Here is a 17,968-nt window from a genome sequence, read left to right on the forward strand (position 1 = left end):
GTATGCAAGTTTTTGCATGGACATGTGTTTTCATTTCTTTTAGGTATATATACCTACTGGATCATATGACAAGTCTATGTTTAACCTTTTAGGGATGGCCAGGCTGTTTTCCATAGCAGCTACACCCTTTCATGTTCCCACCATCAGTGTGAGAGTTCCACTTTCTCCATATCCTCACCAACCTTGTTAATGTCAGTCTTTTTGATCCTAGCCATCCTGGTGGGTGTGAAGTGACACCTGGTGGTTTTCATTTGCCTTTCTCCTGTGGCTAATGATGTTGAGCATCTTTTCATATGCTTGCTCTTTGCCATTTAGTTTTACTTTGCTTGGTCCCCTGATTTGATTCTCACTCTCTTTCCAAATTGCCTTGAGACCAGAGCAAACCAACTATGTTATTACTCAGGTGATTAGAGGGAACCAGGAGGATAAGGGACTACCTTTCATTCTTATCGCTGTGTGCTGGAGGGGCTTAAGGCTTGGGTGTAGATCATTTTAGCTAGGAATGCTGACCTGATAAAAATGATAGGGCCCACCTTTTTTTTTTTTTTTTAAAGAAAAAACAGCTTTTTCACATACTGTACAATTCACCCATTTAAAGTGTACCACTCAAGTGTTAGAATGTTCAGTGTGGTGCAACTGTCACCACAATCAATTTTAGACCATTTTCCTCACCCCAAAAGAAGCCCTGCCCCATGAGCAGTCACTCCTCATTTTCCCCAAACTCCTCCCCTCCCCCAGCCCTAGGCAATCACTCCTCTTCTTTGTGTGAAGTTACCTTTTCTGACCAGTTCGTATAAATGGAATCATACCATGTGTAGTCTTTTGTGTCTGGCTTCTTTCTTTTAGTATGTTTTCAAGGTTCATCCATGTTGCAGCATGTAGTGCTTCGCCTTTTTTTTTGGCTGAATAATATTCCATCCTATGGTTATACTATGTTTTGTTTATCCATTCATCAGTTGATGGACATTTGGGTTGTTTCCACCTTTTAACTGTTGTGAATACCACTGCTATGAACACTCGTGGACCAGTTTTTTGTATGGTCATATGTTTCAATTCTCTTGAGTACGTATACCTAGGAGTGGAATTGCTGGGTCCTAAGGTAACTTGACGGTTAACATTTTTGAGTAACTGCTAGACTTTTTCCCCAAAGTGTCTAGAACCTTTCAGGCCCACCTTGTTTTGTAAACTTAGAAGAGAAAAAAATGTTAACTTTCTTTTCAGTTTTGCTTCCTGGGTGGAACTTCATATACAGATGTGTGTGTTTGTGCTGGTCGCTTCTGTCTTCACATAGCCTGAGGACACGGCAGCTAGCGTTGGCAAAGCATTTGGAACCTAGCCGGACAGGTGCTTTCTTGTTCTTGTTAGATGATGTGAGGCAAGAGCCTAGAAGCTTTGGTGTCTGTAAAACATCAGTTCTCCTGATGGGGTAGAATGATTAGAATACTATGGAGCAGCGAGAATGAATTATTTCTTATATAGTTATAGCTTTTTAGGATTTCTTTCTTTTTCTTTTATTTTTTTGAGGAAGATTAGCCCTGAGCTAACTCCTGCCAATCCTCCTCTTTTTTTTGCTGAGGAAGCCTGGCCCTGAGCTAACATCTGTGCCCATCTTCCTCTACTTTATATATGGGACGCCTGCCACAGCATGGCTTGCCAAGCTGTGCCATGTCCGCACCCGGGATCCGAACCGGTGAACCCCAGGCCGCCAAGAAGCAGAACATGCGCACTTAACCGCTGTGCCACCAGGCCAGCCCTAGGATTTCTTTTTATTTTAATACGTTGCTTGTTGAAAACTTGACCCTGGTATTTCCACTGTTGCTTTGTTTAATGCTGTAGATTTATATTCCACAATAGGGGAATTGATTTATCGTTTTAAATAGAGAAATAGGAGTAGAATAATGTGGGCCTATCATTGTACTGAAATTAAAAAACACTGTTTTTGCTCCCTTTATGTTAAGAATGTATGTATACACATGGTGCTAAATCCTATGAGAATCATCTTGGAGGAGGAGTCAGGGGCCTGGGTTCTAGTTCTGACTTTAAGTAGCTGAATGATCCTGTACTAGTCAACCACTTTGGGCCTCAATTTTCTGATCTGTAAAATAAGGAGACTGTGCAAAATGATCTCTAATGTTTCCTCTAACTCAAATTCTGTGTGAGATAAGTGGGAGTGAGTTGAGAATTCAATTTACAAGTTTCCATTTGTACCCAGACTGTTATTGAGTCACGTAGTCTTGAGCTAGTAACAGTCGTACTTTAATAAGGGTCTTGCCTTCTCTTCTTCTTTCCCGTGATAAGGCTTCATCCTCTTGAAATGGACTTTTGTTTGCTTTGTATTGAATTTAGATATCTTAAAAAAGTAAAGGCCCTAGAGATTTTGAGATTTTTCCACTTGGTGAAATTGTGATAAAAAATTTGAAATAGACCAAAAGAAGAAAATTAACATATTTTGTATAAATATGTACATTGGGGACCTGGATACATGTTCTTCAGATTTTCAAAAAGGAGAAAGAGAGTTTTGCAGATCTTGGGTTAAATTTCAGACTGGATTATCAAGAGTTGTTTTCTAAACGTTCAGAAAAAGCAGTGGTGAGCACAGGAACCAGTATTGGTTCATCAAGGTCAAACAAGTCATGTCAGACTGGCCAAATTGCCTTGATGGACAGGGTTACTGGACTGGTAGATCAGGGAAATATGCTAGATGTGGTATATCTAGATTTCAGCAAGGCATTGGGAAGGCTTCTTTGGTCCACTCTTGGATAAGATGGTGAGGTGATAATAGTGATAATACATTTAAATAGATTTGCCTGCAACTGGTTGAATGATGAGTCCCAGAGGAAAATGATGCATGAGCCACGAGCAGTGTGGAGGGGAGTTGCTAGTGCACATGTGTCCTGGCTTTGTCCTTGGGCCTGTCCTGTTCAGTCTGCCTCCCCACTCCCCTCAAATTATGTGTAGTTTTCCTGGATATAATAGTATTACATTTAGATTTATAGAGAATTGGAAAATATAAAGTAAAAAATTTCAAATCACCTGTAAAACTGCCTCCAAATATAACCACTGTGTGTGTGTGTGTGTGTGTGTGTGTGTGTATGTATGTATATATATGTATTTCCCTCTAGACTTTTATATATCAAATAATACATATGTATCTCCTTCAAGACTGGGATCATTGTATTTAAAGAGTTTTATATCCTTTCTTTTAACGTACTTCATAAATATTTTATTAACATGGTTTTTAATAGTTAAATAATATTCCATCACGTCCGTGCCATAATTCACATAACCATTCCCTTATTGGTGGCCATTTAGGTTGTTTCCAATTTTTTGATCTTATAAATAACACTTTGATGGAGGCTTTTTGTGAATCTGTGATTATTTCTTCAGAATGAATTCCTTGGAGTGGAATTATTGGGCCAAAGAGTATGAACGTGTTTGAGACTTTTGATATATTTTGCCAAATTGATCTCCACCTCCACCAACAATATAAGAGTATTTTGAGATCCTTGCCAATATAGAGTATGTTTTTTAAAAATCTCTGCAAATTTAATAGGTAAAAACATATTATTTAATTCATATTTTACTTTATGTTTCTTTTGTTAATAATAAAATTGAACAGTTGTGTGTGTATGTGCATTCACTGGTCATGTTTTGTGTGTGGATTGCCTCTTCATACTCTTTCCCCATTTGCCTGGTGAGGTGTGTTCTTCCGTTCTTAATGATGTGTAAAAACTTTAATGTAGTTAGAATATTAGTTCTTTATCATATGTATTGCAATGACTTTTCCCAGTTTGTAGTTTGCGGTTTTATTTTGATGTACAATGTTTTATGTTTTTATGTAGTCAATTCTACCACTGTTTTCTTTTGTGTATTTTGCCTCTCCCCATAGGTTTGGAAGGGCCTTCCTTATCCTGGGAGCAAATAAATATCTACCTTTGTTTTATTCTAATTATTTAATGTTTTGTTTTTGTATTTAAAACCTTAACCTACTTATTTATTTGTGGTTTATTTATGGTGTAAGGTAGAATACTACCTTATTTTTGCTCCAAACACTTAATGAATTACCTCAGTACCATTTATTAAAATAATCCATCATTTTCCTACTGTTTTGAAGTGCCACCTTTATTATACACACGCACACGATTTGGATTTTGTGTTTCTTTTTCTGTTCTGTAATATTTTACTCTGAGATTATCAGTTACTGGAAAATAACCACGGATGTTTTGACAAATAACAAGAGTCTTTCTCTACGTCCCGTTTTCTGGGTTCTTTCCACAGAAACTTGACTCAAAAGAGATTCAGTTGATACTCCCAATAAAGATTGTCAGAGATTTGTGATCCTGTTGGAGTGACTACTGTGAAGAACATTTGAATCTAGACTCTCATTTGACTGGGTAAAACATAGAAATCAGATGTATTAACTCAAGTTAGCAAGTTTAGGCATAAGATGATGTGTTTCAGTTACTATGTTGCAGCATCTCTATTAAATGGAAAAGATTGTTATGAACAAAAGTACCCACTCCTTTAAGAGCAGGGAAAGGTATAATTCTGTCTTCATTCTCATGTTTTCTGGATGAGGTGTTTTGTCTGGAGTGGTTCTACTTTGGCTTATGGGTTAAAGGAGCTAAAGGCTTTGTTAATCTTGCAGTTGAATATGCTATATGAAATTCCTTTGAAACGAGAAAAGGCCCTATTTGAGGCTTTTACCTCCATCTGCTGGGTGATCCGGAACAGGTGAGAAGGACCAATGGCAAGGTCCTGTGAATAACTACTTCTTAGCTTGATGTGAGATCAAAGCATTTTTCATTCTACTGATTTCAGACCACGTGGCTGTATGTAATGATACCTTTATATACTGTAGCACTTTCTCCCGGTAGCTCATCCTGCATCCTCACTAAGCTCTTTGGGGGACAGAAACATCCAGTCAATAGGGATAAACTGGAATCTTTTATGGTGTGCTGATCTGGCATGTCATGTTTTCTGTTTCATTCGCAATATCAGGATCCTGTCCAGAACCCTGGCTATGTTGTGTGTATGGCTGAGGAAGCACATTGTGACAGTGCAGGGACCAGAACAATGACACTGAGGTTTCTCTTTGGGTTAGTCATAGTTCTGAGCCCATTGTTCTAAAAGTAGAGCTGAAATTATTTTTCTTCAAGCAATATTTGCCCATATTGAGGCCTGTTTGCCACTTTTCTGCCTTCTCACATAGCCTTGAGAAGTTTTTTTTTTTTCACACAATTTATACTCATTGATTTGGTATCTTTTTGACCCAAAGAGCTTAGGATTATTTGCAGATGTGAAGATTTTCCTCTTTGAGATCATATTAAAAAATTAAATTAGACTAGTTCTAGGTTTGATTCCTTATGGTCCTCATTGATTTGGTCGTAAAATCATAATTATTTCAGAATTAGAAGGGACATGAGAAATTGTCTAGTTTTAGAGGTGTCAGATTCTTTAAATAGTAGGCTCCGTAATTAGAAACTAACCCAAGTAATAGGCTTCATATTGTTTGTATAGTGACAAGTTTGTGATTCCTAGAAATGTGCTATTTGGCTGTCATATACTTCTCTCGACACTGACAGGTATCTTCTTGATGGACTTATTTTACTTTCAGCTTTGTCCATTTCTTTTGAAAATGTGAGCTATATTGTTGGGACAGATGCTTGTAATTCAGATGGATCCTGAGAGTTTGCACTCCAAACGCATCTATAGAAACCTAAAACACAATTCGTACTCATCAAAATCTGTGTCTCTCTCCTGAGGCTGTCACTTCATTCTCACCGGAGTTCTGTACATTTTCACAATGGGTGATTCCTCTGAGCTCTGGGCAGCTCAGCGGTGGCAGATGAGGGCTGTGTGAGTTTGAGATTTGAAGACTGGCACTTCCGTAAGAACAAGTGAGCCTTTGGGCAGCTGCTGACTTATTTTGAGTTCATAGCCAATCAAGACACATGCTCTTTATTCAGCCCTGTCTTCCTTACTCAGTATTTGTGTGGGGACTCAAGGTCAGGAAGTTACATTTCTCTTTTTTACTTTATTTTCATTTGTGTCTTCCCATTGTTCCTACCTGTCACAATCTCTGTGTCTGAAATCTGTCATCCACTTGTCTCCACAGCTTCGTTGTCATTTCCAAATTTGATAGGCATGGCTTTTATTTTATTTTGTAGCATTTCCCTTTTATATCTTCATTCAAATCATTGATAGTCTATACTGCATACACAGTAAGTATCCTTTGTTGCTACCATTTGTTTCCTGTCTCTACAACATTTTTTACCCAACATCAAATAGGACCAAATAAACTTTCTATGGGTTGAGAAACTGAGCCCCTTTCAGCTTTTCCAAATTAATGACAAATGTAATTTTTTATCCCGAGAAGACAATTTTTCTGTCATTAGGAAGGTAGATGGATTTGAGAGCAAAGTCTTAGAGGTGACATGGATTTGGAGGCTGGGGTGTGTGTGCAGTTTGTATTAGTGAACATTGTAGTTTCAGTCCCCTTTGATGCTATTGAGTAGATCTTGAAACTTCTGACATGTCAGTGTTTTGCAGAAGTGGCTTGTGGTTTTGTTGGTCAGTTTTTAGCATTTTTTGGTGGGTGGAAGGAGAAAATTTTGTGTTCTTTTTTTCTTACATTAGTTCCTGAGGAGCCCGAACTTGAGACTTACAGTGTCCAAGTTTGTCCTGTCATATGTTTATAGCAAGTTAACACACTCAATGAAAGTTTGTTGGCTCAACATGGGTGTAGATTGCTATGCTAAACTTTGAGAAGGAAACAAAAACCACATCAAGGAGCTTATAGTTTGTAAAGGAAATGACATCACCACAAATTCTGGGCACTAGATTTTACAAGGGAGAGGTAGTGGAGGGTCTGGAAACCATGTTAGATGAAGAATGGTTAAGGAAGTAACAATGTTTAGCCTGGAGAAGAGAGAACTTACTTACTTTGAGGACATGATAGCCATTCTCTATTATGGCTGATGTTATCCCACTTTTTCCTAGTCTTTCAGGAAAAAACTGAGAAATTGCCCTTGATCCTTTCTCACCCTACATCCAATCAGATGTCAAAATGTCTCTCTTCGAGCTCCAACAGATTTCTTGATTCTTGTCCCTTCCTTCTATCCTCAATCACCCCCATACCATGCCAGGCCTTTCAAGTCATTGTCTATACTAGTAGAATAGGTTCCTGGTCTCTGTTATTTTTCTCTCTGTCCTCCATTCTATATTACATTGTCAGAATACCCTTTCCCCAAACCCAGCTCTGATTGTATCACTTTCCTATGGAAACACTTAACGGTCGTTCCCATAGCCTAGTAAGAAAAGTCTTATCTCAAACTCTTATAATCAGGCCCCCAACCTTCTCCTTCCCCTGTTCACACTCTAACTTCTATTCAGTCTTATTAAGTAGTCTTAAAACCTGCTCCAGGCTTTCCCAGCTCTCTGACCTTCTTTAAACTGTTCCTTCATACTATTATGAAGAAGAGAACCCATCATGTTTTATGCTGTTTTAGACACCAAAATTAGGACCAGCTGGCAAAAGAGTTGGCCCTCAACCCAAGAATTTTCTCTTGAAAAGTGTTGTCTAAGAATTAAGGAATAGAGAGCTTCTCAACATTGGACATAATTGAGCAGAGGCTGCCGGCTAGCTGGTTTGAATGCTGGTTTGGGCTACTTATACTAGGGACTGGAGGGGCTAAACAAAAAGAGAAAGCTTGATCCTCTGCTGTCAAGAAACTTAAATCTACTTGGGAGACACCACACTTATTCTCCCCACAATAGCCAAAATAATACACACACACACACACACACACACACACACACACAGCCACTCCTGATCGTGTCATTCTTTTACTTAAAATCTTTCAGTGACTTCTTTCCATTACTCTTAGGATGAAAGCAAAAATCCTTGCCATAGTCCATAAGGCCTTGTATGATTTGATTCCTGCCTACCTCCCTAGTCTGATCTCCTGCCAGTATCCCCTTGTTTCCCTGTGATCTAGACATTTTGTACCTTCACGTGTGCTGTTCCTTTTGTCTGGAACGCTTTTTTTGTCCACTCGTTTTCCCCTAGCTAACTTCATCCTTAAAGGCTCAGCTTAAATGTCACTTCCTCAGGGAAACCTTTGTGACCTCCCCCCACCCTCCCACCCCACAGTAGCTTAGGTCACTCTGTTAGTCTCTTAGCATTTTCTTTTTTTTTTTTTAAAGATTTTATTTTTTCCTTTTTCTCCCCAAAGCCCCCCGGTACATAGTTGTGTATTCTTCGTTGTGGGTTCTTCTAGTTGTGGCATGTGGGACGCTGCCTCAGCGTGGTCTGATGAGCAGTGCCATGTCCGCGCCCAGGACTCGAACCAACGAAACTCTGGGCCGCCTGCAGCGGAGCGCGCGAACTCAACCACTCGGCCACGGGGCCAGCCCCTTTTAGCATTTTCTTCATGGCAGTTGTTACAATTGTAATTAAGTAGTTGTTTGCTTCATCATTGTAATGTCTAAGAACTGTTTTGATTACCATTATTTCCCCAGCAGCTCTCACAGTGCCTGGCACAGAATAGTAGACATTCAGTAAATGTTTGAATAGATAAATGAATGAATAAAACTTCTGGGATGAGGAAAGAAAGGTGGTGAAGACATAAAGAATGTTCAGTGTCAGGCAGGGGAGAAACTTCCAGGAGAAGGGAATAACAGGTAGGAATGAACAAGTTTTATTCAAAGGTTGCAGGCAGGCTAGCTCAAAAGAGGATTTGTGTAATGAGAGGTGGCATAGATAGGCCAAGAGTGACAAGAGGATGGTTGTAGCAGTCCTTGGAAGTTTAGTTGAGATATTAAGGTAAAATTATTTAGTTGCTGTTGAGTTATTATAGATACTTGGACAGAGAGGCTGCAAGTTGAAGTTTTAGGAAGGTTTCTCAAATAATTATCTAAGCTGGACTGGAGTTTGGAAAGCCTGGGAGCAGACGACTTGTTAGGACAGTACCTCAGTGGTCCAGAGAAGAGACGATCCAAGTGACCTAAGTCAAGGCAAGAGGTAAAATATTCAAGAGAAAATGAAGAGGCAAAATCAACAGTAAGCAATGACAATGAAAGTTAGTAGGAAAGAGGTGGCCTGAGGAAGCAATTAGGAAGAAACATCAGCAAAACTTGAGGAAATGTTGGTTGTGCACAAGGGAAAGGGGGATGTCGTGAACAGTGCCAGGCAGGTTTGGCACTAGGTTATCAAGTAGGGGAGGCAGAGTGGTCAAGTCTAGAGGTAGATATTCCTAGAGGTAGTTAGAGTGCATATAGGTGGTAGGACAAGCTGTTTGAACCAGCAGCTCCACCTGCAGGATGATGACCTTTCTGTGAATATGCACAGAGGACTTTTGAGGCTCCTCTTTGTCTTTGTCCATTCCAGAACACAATCTTGACTTTACTTTTGCATAACCTGAAGTCTCATTAAAGTGTTTTTCCCCAAACAAAAGATCAATCTGTCCTCAAAGATAAATTCTGCCTCTACTTCTGCAGAAACAGAAAAGCTGCTGGAAGCTTTAGAATGGCAGTTTATCCTCACTTCCAGTCATAAAGGTTTCAGAATGTTGGGGTTCAATTTGGTAGCACTGATCAAATTTTTTCACGTGCATATAATTTGACCCTGCAGCTTCACTTCTAGGAATCTGTGCTATAGGAATGCTCGTACAAATATACAGTGCAGCATTGATTGTAATGTTAAAAATGTAAGCAATCTAAACGTACATCAGTTGGAATATGACTGAATAAATTATAGTCTATCCATAATATGGAATACTATGCAACTAGTAAAAAGCAGAATGAGGTAGCTCTCTATGTACTGACATGGATGGGTTTCTGGGACATATCAGAGAATGCAAAAAGTAAATGCATGTAAATCTGTGAGTTGTGAGTGTACGTAGATAAACAATGTACACGTGGAATCTGGAAGGATACAGACTAAAAATACTAACTGGTTACTTCTGGGTAGTGGGATGGGGAAATGATAGAGGAATGTCTAAAGAAAAAAGTTAAGGGTTTTTAAAAATCATGTGCTACTTTTATAATTGAAAAAATAGTGTAAACTCATCAGCTTTCTTTGCAGGCACACTGGACAGAGGCCTCTTTAGTGCTTTCCTTCCCTTGGGATTTTCGATTGTATTGCCAATTTTTTTTTTGAGAGCTTCCCAGCCCTCTTGCTCTACCTTCCTTTTGAGACATTCTGTAGGATACTTACCTTATCTTTTCCTGAACTAATAAAACAAAACAAATCTCAATTTTGTAAGTCAAGACCAGCAGTTTCAAACTTTATTGGGCATCAGAATCACCTTGATGCATGTTAAAAATGCAGATTCCTCCCCCCCTTAGTAGGTTCTGGGGTGGGATCCAAAATCCTGATCTTTCAGAGGCACCCCAGGTGGTCCGTGAGAAACCCTGTTTCGGGAATGACGGCTGATTGTGCCCTCTCCCCCTCGGTTCTCTCTGTGATTAGCAGAGGGAAGGAGGGAGTGGGTGGGGAGTGATGACTCACTGCCGATATCTTTGTGGGTCACAAATGGTTGGGTTCATCTCAATGGGGAAAAAATGAATAAAACACAGTTTAGTAGACTTGAGATTTTAGTAATAGGTGTTGTTTCTTTAAAGTAGGCTATTTGGGACTGGCCTGGTTGCATAGTGGTTAAGTTTGCACGCCCCACACCGACGGCCTAGGGTTCACAGATTCGGATCCCAGGCATGGACCCATGCACCACTTATCAAGCCATGCTGTGGTAGGCGTCCCCCATATAAAGTAGAGGAGGATGGGCACGGATGTTAGCTCAGGGCCAGTCTTCCTCAACAAAAAGAGGAGGATTAGCAGTGGATGTTAGCTCAGGGATAATCTTACTAAAAAAAAAAACCCAAACAAACAAAAAATAAAGTAACCTATTTAAAGTGGGCCCTTTGTGTTAGAGGCAGTGACTTTGGCCTAGAAGATGCCTTCCAGTGATGGCTTTGTTAGTTATGTGTGGAAGGGGAGTGGGGACCTTGGCAAATTGTGAGTTTTAGAATTCAGATGCTTTTTAAGTGAAGCTTTTATGCTTGGAAAATGATGCCTCTAATATTAAGGTGAGGTACTATCTATCTTAAGATTATTCTAAACAGTTTTCTCTTAGAATTATTTTTTCTTTGTTATAAACAAATTCTGTTAATCAGATGCCCACTGTGGGTTATTAAAATTTCAAAAAGGTGTTTAAAAAACATATACTCCAATTGCTCTGAACAATTAACCTTAGGGAACAAAAGTAAATGGGAATATGTCTTAACTACGTTTCCACACCCTCAGTGAAGCTGGCAGCCATCAGTTACATCAACCATTAGGTTCATTGGTTTGAGAACAGAAGTGTCGACTTGGGCACAGTTTTCTAATTTGCTCCTCATTTACCCAACACATTTATTCAGAGGCTACTCTGTGCATAGTGGACATTAGATAACTCTACAAATAAAAGCCAAAGACCGATGAGCAGCTGGAACTCTAAGGGGATCATCCAAATGGGAAAAAATGAATAAAACACAATTTAATAGACTTTAAAGCTTAGTAGCACATAGAAAACAGAAAGTGGATTCTTTAAAGCAATAGCCTTGTTCTCTCTCTGTAGTCTATTTTAAGTGGGCCCTCTGGCCCAGCATTATCAACCTTGGATTAGGAGCTTTGAGGAAATGGTGGTTTGGTGCTTGTTTTTTAAAGGACTTTTTAAGAACCGTAGTTACTAAGCAACTGCCATGACCTGCTGCTAAGTTGGAGTTCAGCGGGCAAGTCAATTCCAAAGAAGGGAATATATAAACAAGTTGCGAGAGGGGGAAAGCGGCTTAAGGATAGATTGAGTGTATTTTTTTTTCTGGGTTCAATGCATATTTCTGCCTTTTACTTATCTTCCCCAAGAAAGGGCTGCCTGGTCAGAAATCTCTTTGTCGTTCCGGTTCTCCTAGCCGCTGAGTGTGGAGGAGGGCCAGAAAGGAGCCGACTAGAGAGGGCCAGGATGGAGGGCCGGCTCTTGAGGTAGACAGCTCTGCTGCTGCGCTCTTGGGCGGTCCAGGGCTTCTATGACAGATCGGTCACCACCCTCTACCTTTAGATTGGGACTCCTTGTTGATAGTGATGTGTTGCCTTGTAACCCTCAGAACAGGGACATTGTCCAGCTGCTGTTTCTTTTCCCCCCCCCCAGCATTGAATGGGTGAGTCAGTGACTTAACTGCTTCCTGCAGGATTTCAGGGACGGGAGTAGGTAATGAGGACAAATCACCCTAACCTCAGAGCCTGATGAATGGAAGAGTATGTGAATTTAACCAGTTGGTTTCTCTGGTACCAGAGTGAACACGAAGAAACTTTGTTGCGAAGAGGGTATTTGCATGAGTTAGAACTCCATCCCCTCCCTTTTAGGCTTTTGAGCATATCCCTTTATACCCAGCTGAAGGTCAGGTTGCTTTGCTGATGGAAGGGGAGTGTCAGGTGTTGGAACAGGTGTTTTGTTTTCTGCCTGTAGAGTCACACAGACTAGATGGGGATGCTTCTTGCCAGCCCTCTATGGTGCGTGAAAATGCTTTTGTGGAATTCTTTTTCCCTGGAAAAATAATGTTTTTGTGTTTGTTTTTTAAAGCAGCTTCTCAACCTTCAACCCCTGGTATAAATTTTGACTTCCTTTAATATCAGCTTGTCATAATGAAGTATGCCCGTTTTCTACCGTTTCCACAGTCCATGCCTTAGATATGTCCCATTTTATGTGGCAATTACAGACCTGAAAAATGTTGTGTAATTGTGTGTGTGTGGTAAATGTGCATATCATATTTAAATTTAGCAGAAGAATGTCACAGCAACGCAGCCCTATCAAAATCCTTTTATAATAATTGTATGGCTAGAGTCAATTTTCCTGTGTCAGATTTTCTTAAATTGCCCATAAACCTGTAGTCGCCTTTCCAGAGTGATAAGGCTGATTCGGGCTGTTGTGGTGCTATCGGTGGGCCACAAAGCTGGGCGTGGACTTATGACCCCACTGACTAGATTTTGGAGGAGAGAGGTGTCAGCAGACTTCTAGGTTTGGGAGAATGTATGTTTTAATGTTTGTTACTCAAGCCAAACACCATTTGTTAAAAGGGAGCTAACTCAGGAGAGCTTTGTGATCTCATCTGATTGTGAGGTTGATTTGTTTTTACCTTTGTACTGGGTTCCAATCTCCCCCCTCAAAAAGAAAAGTCATTTAGAAATGTCTTCCTTGCCTAACAATGATATAATGGCCTCAGGTCCTTTCCAGCCGCTCCACCCTGCGTCTCAGGGCCATCTGTTCTCTGCAATCCACTTTTGGGGAAAGTCTCCTTTCCCATCTGCTCTCCTTGGGCCTTAGTGATTTATGAAGATTTATGAAGGCTGCCCTGGAACCTCTTTCCAGTTGTTATTTTTTTTAAGGATCAGTGCGATTTCAAGGCAGATGAAAGCTTTTTCTGTTTGATATGTTCAAATGTTGCTCCTTTTCCAGGTGTGTTCTTTCCTTCTCTTAGTCTGGAGGTGGAGAGAAGTCTGTCTTTCTGTGCTTGGAGGAGGGACTCTGCTTATCAAAGCAAAGATTGACTGGGCTGGGTCTGGCTGTTTTGAAGCCAAGTCTCTTCCTGGCTCTTTGGCCACTGGCATGCAGGCTCGGTGCAGCCTCTTGGGTTCATTTTTTTCCTGTCCTCTCCTTTGTCTCCCTGACAGAGTACAGTCGCTTTGAATCGAAGATACATGACTTGCGAGAGCAAATGATGAACAGCAGCATGAGCTCTGGATCTGGGTCCCTCCGAACAAGCGAGAAGAGGTCCCTGTATGTCAGGTAAGTCACACTTCTGAGCACCAGGCCTTTTGCTGCGTGAGGGGAGCTCTGTGCCAACCCAGCCCTTTTTGTTTAACTAGTAGGGTAGGGAGGGAGTGTGTACTCCCAGTACTAAAGCAACACTTGGCACTGTATGCTCAGGTTGTGTACTTTATGGTCAGTATCTCCTCCCTTTTGTGAGCTGACTTCTATATTTTTGCTCATGAATGACTCAGTGCAGGAAAATTTCAGTTTGCTCTAATTGTAGAAGACTGTTGGGTGATTGTTGCTAGTCAGCATTCAAATAGCACTCGAATGTTCAAAGTACTTTACTTGCAATCTGTGATTTGAGGGGAAAACTTGGCATCCCCCTTTCTACATATGCATACTAGACGTCAGGATTTGTATCAGAGCATTTCAACTATCACTGTGTTCTGGTACAGGGTCTCTCAAGAGACCAAAGAACTGACAGGTCGCTGCTGCATTCTGTTTGTTTGTTTTTTTAAGTTGTGTTTCCTTGCCCCTTGCTGCACTGGTTTGCTGTTTCTGAATCATGGGACATGGGATGGAATGGTGTACATTCCCCAGGAAGGGTGGGTGGAGGGAACAGATATATAGCATTGGGTGTATTGCTGCTGAAAGCTATTCTGAGATACTGTCCAAGGTTGAGGTTCTGACCCTTGAGGCACATTATAATACTTTGTCAGGTCAAAGTACAAACCTCTTGGGGAGTTGGACTGCTAAATGAACACTGACTCCTTGTAGAATTAGGGATAGTTTCCTTCTTCCTGCCTGGGCTTCTTGGCAAAACTCCAGCAGTTTGGTGTAAGTATTGTATCTCTTCAAGGTTAAAATCCTTAGAGAAAGAGGCGGTGGGGATTATACCCCGCTAAGCCAGAGGTAGCTCCCTGTGTGTTTAGTGCTTAGGTGTGGGGTTGTATCAAACTCTTGGGTTGAACTTTTTCTAGTGGCCTCTGATACCTGCTAGGGGCTCAGGATGGGAGGCTACATTTGCTAGTTGCCTGGCTACACAACTGCTCTGTCCTTGGGGTTTGAGATGACATAGCCAACGGATGTAAATGCTAATTGCACTTCTCCTCATTGGTGCTTGATTTTCTTTTCCTCAGTTGGTAGCCCCTGATGCAGGGAGTGGAGCCCAGGGAACCCAGCTTTGAGCCTGAAGCCCACTAGAACCCTTCATGATTCTTTTGTAAAGTGAACCCTCAGCTCAAAACCTTGTGTGTTGAGAGCAGTTTTTCTTCGCATTTCCTGTGCTCACCTCCTGCTGTGAAGAAAGGAGAGCGGGAGGAAGGCTGGACTAGTCACTGGTGATCTTTTCAGTCTTCTGTTTTCTTTCAGGAGGCCCTCGCTCTGGGTCTGCAGCCTAGACACTGGGGCACTGACGGGGGGAATCCGAAATGTGCTGTCGCCACCCGCATAAGGGTAATACTTATGTGACTTGGTCAGGATTGTTCCGTTCCCGTGCTTCTAGCCCCCGCAGATGTGGCACTCCAGTGTGCGTGGGAAGCTGCTCTTTAGGCAAGACAGCTTCTTCGGAGAGCTTTATTTTTAGATTTCCCCTCTCTGCCTATTCTCTGCTTGAGCTCTCCCTGCCTGGGCAAGGGGAGTGGGGCATTAGCTCCCGACTTGGAGGACCTGGAGCACTCTTCTCTGGCTGGGGCAAAGGGTACATTCTGCCTAACTCTGGGGAGGAGGTTGGGCCCACACTCTGTTTCTAGTGAATCAGTTTATATAATCTGCCCTTAACCTTATCTAGATCACATCTGTATCTTCTGAGGAAAGTAAATATGGGTTAGAATAGTGAATGTTTGTGCTCACTAGACTTAATCAAGGGAAATAATGTTTTATGGCTAAAGCAGCGAGCTGAGGTCCATTGCTAAGCTAACTGCTCTACTGGAGCCTGGAGCCGCTCCATTCCCTTTGGTGCTTGTTTTTGGCCTTTCACTCTACACTTGGTTCCTTTTCTTCAGCATGTAAACATATTCAAGTTTCTTCCATTTATTAAAAAGAAGAGAAAAAAAATTCCCTTGATACCAATAGTCCCTTATTGTTTTGTCTCTCTTCTTCAGCTCACCACATTTGCCAAATTATATGCCAGGAAACACAAGTTCCTCAAGATGTTAACAAGTATTGTGTGAAAAATCATTGGTTCAGTAAGTTGGGCAAATGCAGGATTAAACACAAGAAAATAGGGTTCTTCACCGTGATTAGTTCCCAGGGGGTACTCTACTAGGCAGTGGTTCCCCAAAAGGTAGAAGCATGGGAGCCTTATTTGGAGAACCCATCCTAACATCCAGGTTGGGAAATGTTAGAGTCGTCTGTACTTGCTGCTGCTGTTTCTTCAAATCGCCTCTCTCTCAGTAGGGAAGGAAGTGTGCACCTGCCTGTCAGCACAGGGCTGGGGTTCCAGGCACCTCCGCAGGGCTCCAAGGAGCAGAAGCCCAAGGCTCTGGCAGGGATCAGCGGTGACCTCTTAGTCCTCAAATTCAGTGACTGGTTCACTGATTCTCTGCCATTGGTCTGACCTCTTCACCGCCTTTCTTTCCACGAATTACTTGCTTTCTTCTTTAAAGGCTCTCTTCCTACCTTGCTGACCATTCCTCAATATCTTTCGTTAACTCTGTTCCCTAAATGTCAATGTCATTTATTTTCACAGCTTCACATCCTGTCGTGTAAATGACATCTCTGATCTCTTTACTGAACTCCAGACCTGCACATCAACTACTTGCTGGACATGTGCATGAAGCTGCCTTCCCAGTGCCTCAGACAAGCAGTGTGTTCAAAATGGACCTCCCCACACCTACTCCTCCTCACTTTCCTTATCTAAGTTAATTGCATCACCCTATCATGTGGAAAAGGGATTAGATTTGTTCTGTCACCCAAGGCAGATGTCAACTCAACGTAAGGAAGGAAGAGCTAATGATTAAAAATGTCTGAAAATGGAATGGACTGCTTCCGGAGATAGTCAGTTTGATCTTTTGTCACCGGAGGTGTTAGAGAAGAGGCAAGGCAGCCGTTTGCTCAGGTGTTGCAGAGGGGCTTGAAGCTAAAGCAGCGGTCTGGACGCGAACTGCTCAGAAGTTCCCACTAGTTCCCCCTTGTCTTCAGGATAAAGGGGAACAAACACTTAGGGAATACCTGTTATGCGTTAGGACCTTGTTATCCTCTTTGCCTTGCTTTTAAAATCCTTTTAATAATGCTACGAAGTGGACATTATTATTCTCACTTTGTAGGTGAAAAAACTGAGACTCCAGTTAGACAGCTAAGTAGTTCCAAAACTGGAATCTGAACCCGGTTGTCTGACTATAGAGCATGGTTCTTTCAGCATCTCCCACACTTGCTGATAGGAATCAGTTGGTGTGCTGGCAAAAATACAGCTTCCCAGGCTCCTCTTCTATCGATTTGGATTCACTAGGTTTGGGGAAATGTATGTTTTTAACAAGCCATCAGTTAGAATGCTCAGGAGTGACCACCTGAACATTACACTTACTTGAGCTCCTACTGTGTGGAAAGCAGGAAAGCACAGGGCTAAGAATTTGGGTATGGTTCCACGGGGGCAGATTCAAGGAAGCAGCAGATGTGTTTCCTGCCCTTCGGCAGCTTGCCATCTATGCAGAAGATACTGAGCAGCAGGTGGTTAAAGTGAAGAAACCCTTTTCAGTGAGGGTTTCCCTTCAAATTCTTTTCACTGTTGTTTCCCCTTCTGACATGTTCCTCCTCCCTTCCCTTCCCCTGGGTCTCTATCCTCTGGTCTGCATGGGGTTGCAAAGCTCTTTTGAAGCAAACAGTACCTCTTACAGCTGCACTAAGGCTCTAGCAGGTGAAGCCCTAGGGAGCTGCAGCTGTACTAACCACAGGGGAGACGGGATTTGTGGAGCAGGGAGCAGGAGGAAGAAGGAAAGGTAGCAGTGTTTGGAAAATGAAACTTGGTTTTAAAGTCACTAGTGACTTAATGGAAAGGGCTTCCCCATCCTTCACTGTACTAGAATCATCTCTTAAGTAGTATAGGCAGGATGAGCAGCGCCTCTCTCTCTGCCCAGTGTAGGGCCTTTGCTCTGCTGGTGAATTTGCCTTCCACTCTGGAAATGTCCACAGAAATCTGCCTCTCTTGAGCTTCTTGCTTGGGGTCGGGGTGGCTATGTGTTTAA

At 41.7% G+C, this 17,968-nt stretch overlaps 1 protein-coding gene and 1 long non-coding RNA gene across 10 annotated transcripts in view; both read left to right on the forward strand.

Annotated features, from left to right (window-relative positions):
* Nucleotides 1-17,968, forward strand: part of DLG3 (discs large MAGUK scaffold protein 3) — a 51,274-nt gene that overhangs the window by 14,446 nt on the left and 18,860 nt on the right. For all 9 annotated transcript variants that reach the window (XM_044763631.2, XM_044763632.2, XM_044763635.2 and 6 more), the window contains one exon: nt 13,706-13,820. In XM_044763631.2, the coding sequence (XP_044619566.1) occupies nt 13,706-13,820 (115 nt within the window). The remainder of the gene's footprint in view (nt 1-13,705; nt 13,821-17,968) is intronic.
* Nucleotides 13,835-16,765, forward strand: LOC139042793 (uncharacterized). The gene is made up of 2 exons (XR_011499931.1): nt 13,835-15,242; nt 16,477-16,765. It is a non-coding gene; the product is annotated as an uncharacterized lncRNA (long non-coding RNA).

This window comes from Equus asinus, chromosome X (assembly GCF_041296235.1).
Source record: "Equus asinus isolate D_3611 breed Donkey chromosome X, EquAss-T2T_v2, whole genome shotgun sequence".
In the NCBI taxonomy this organism is placed as follows: Eukaryota; Metazoa; Chordata; class Mammalia; order Perissodactyla; family Equidae; genus Equus; species Equus asinus.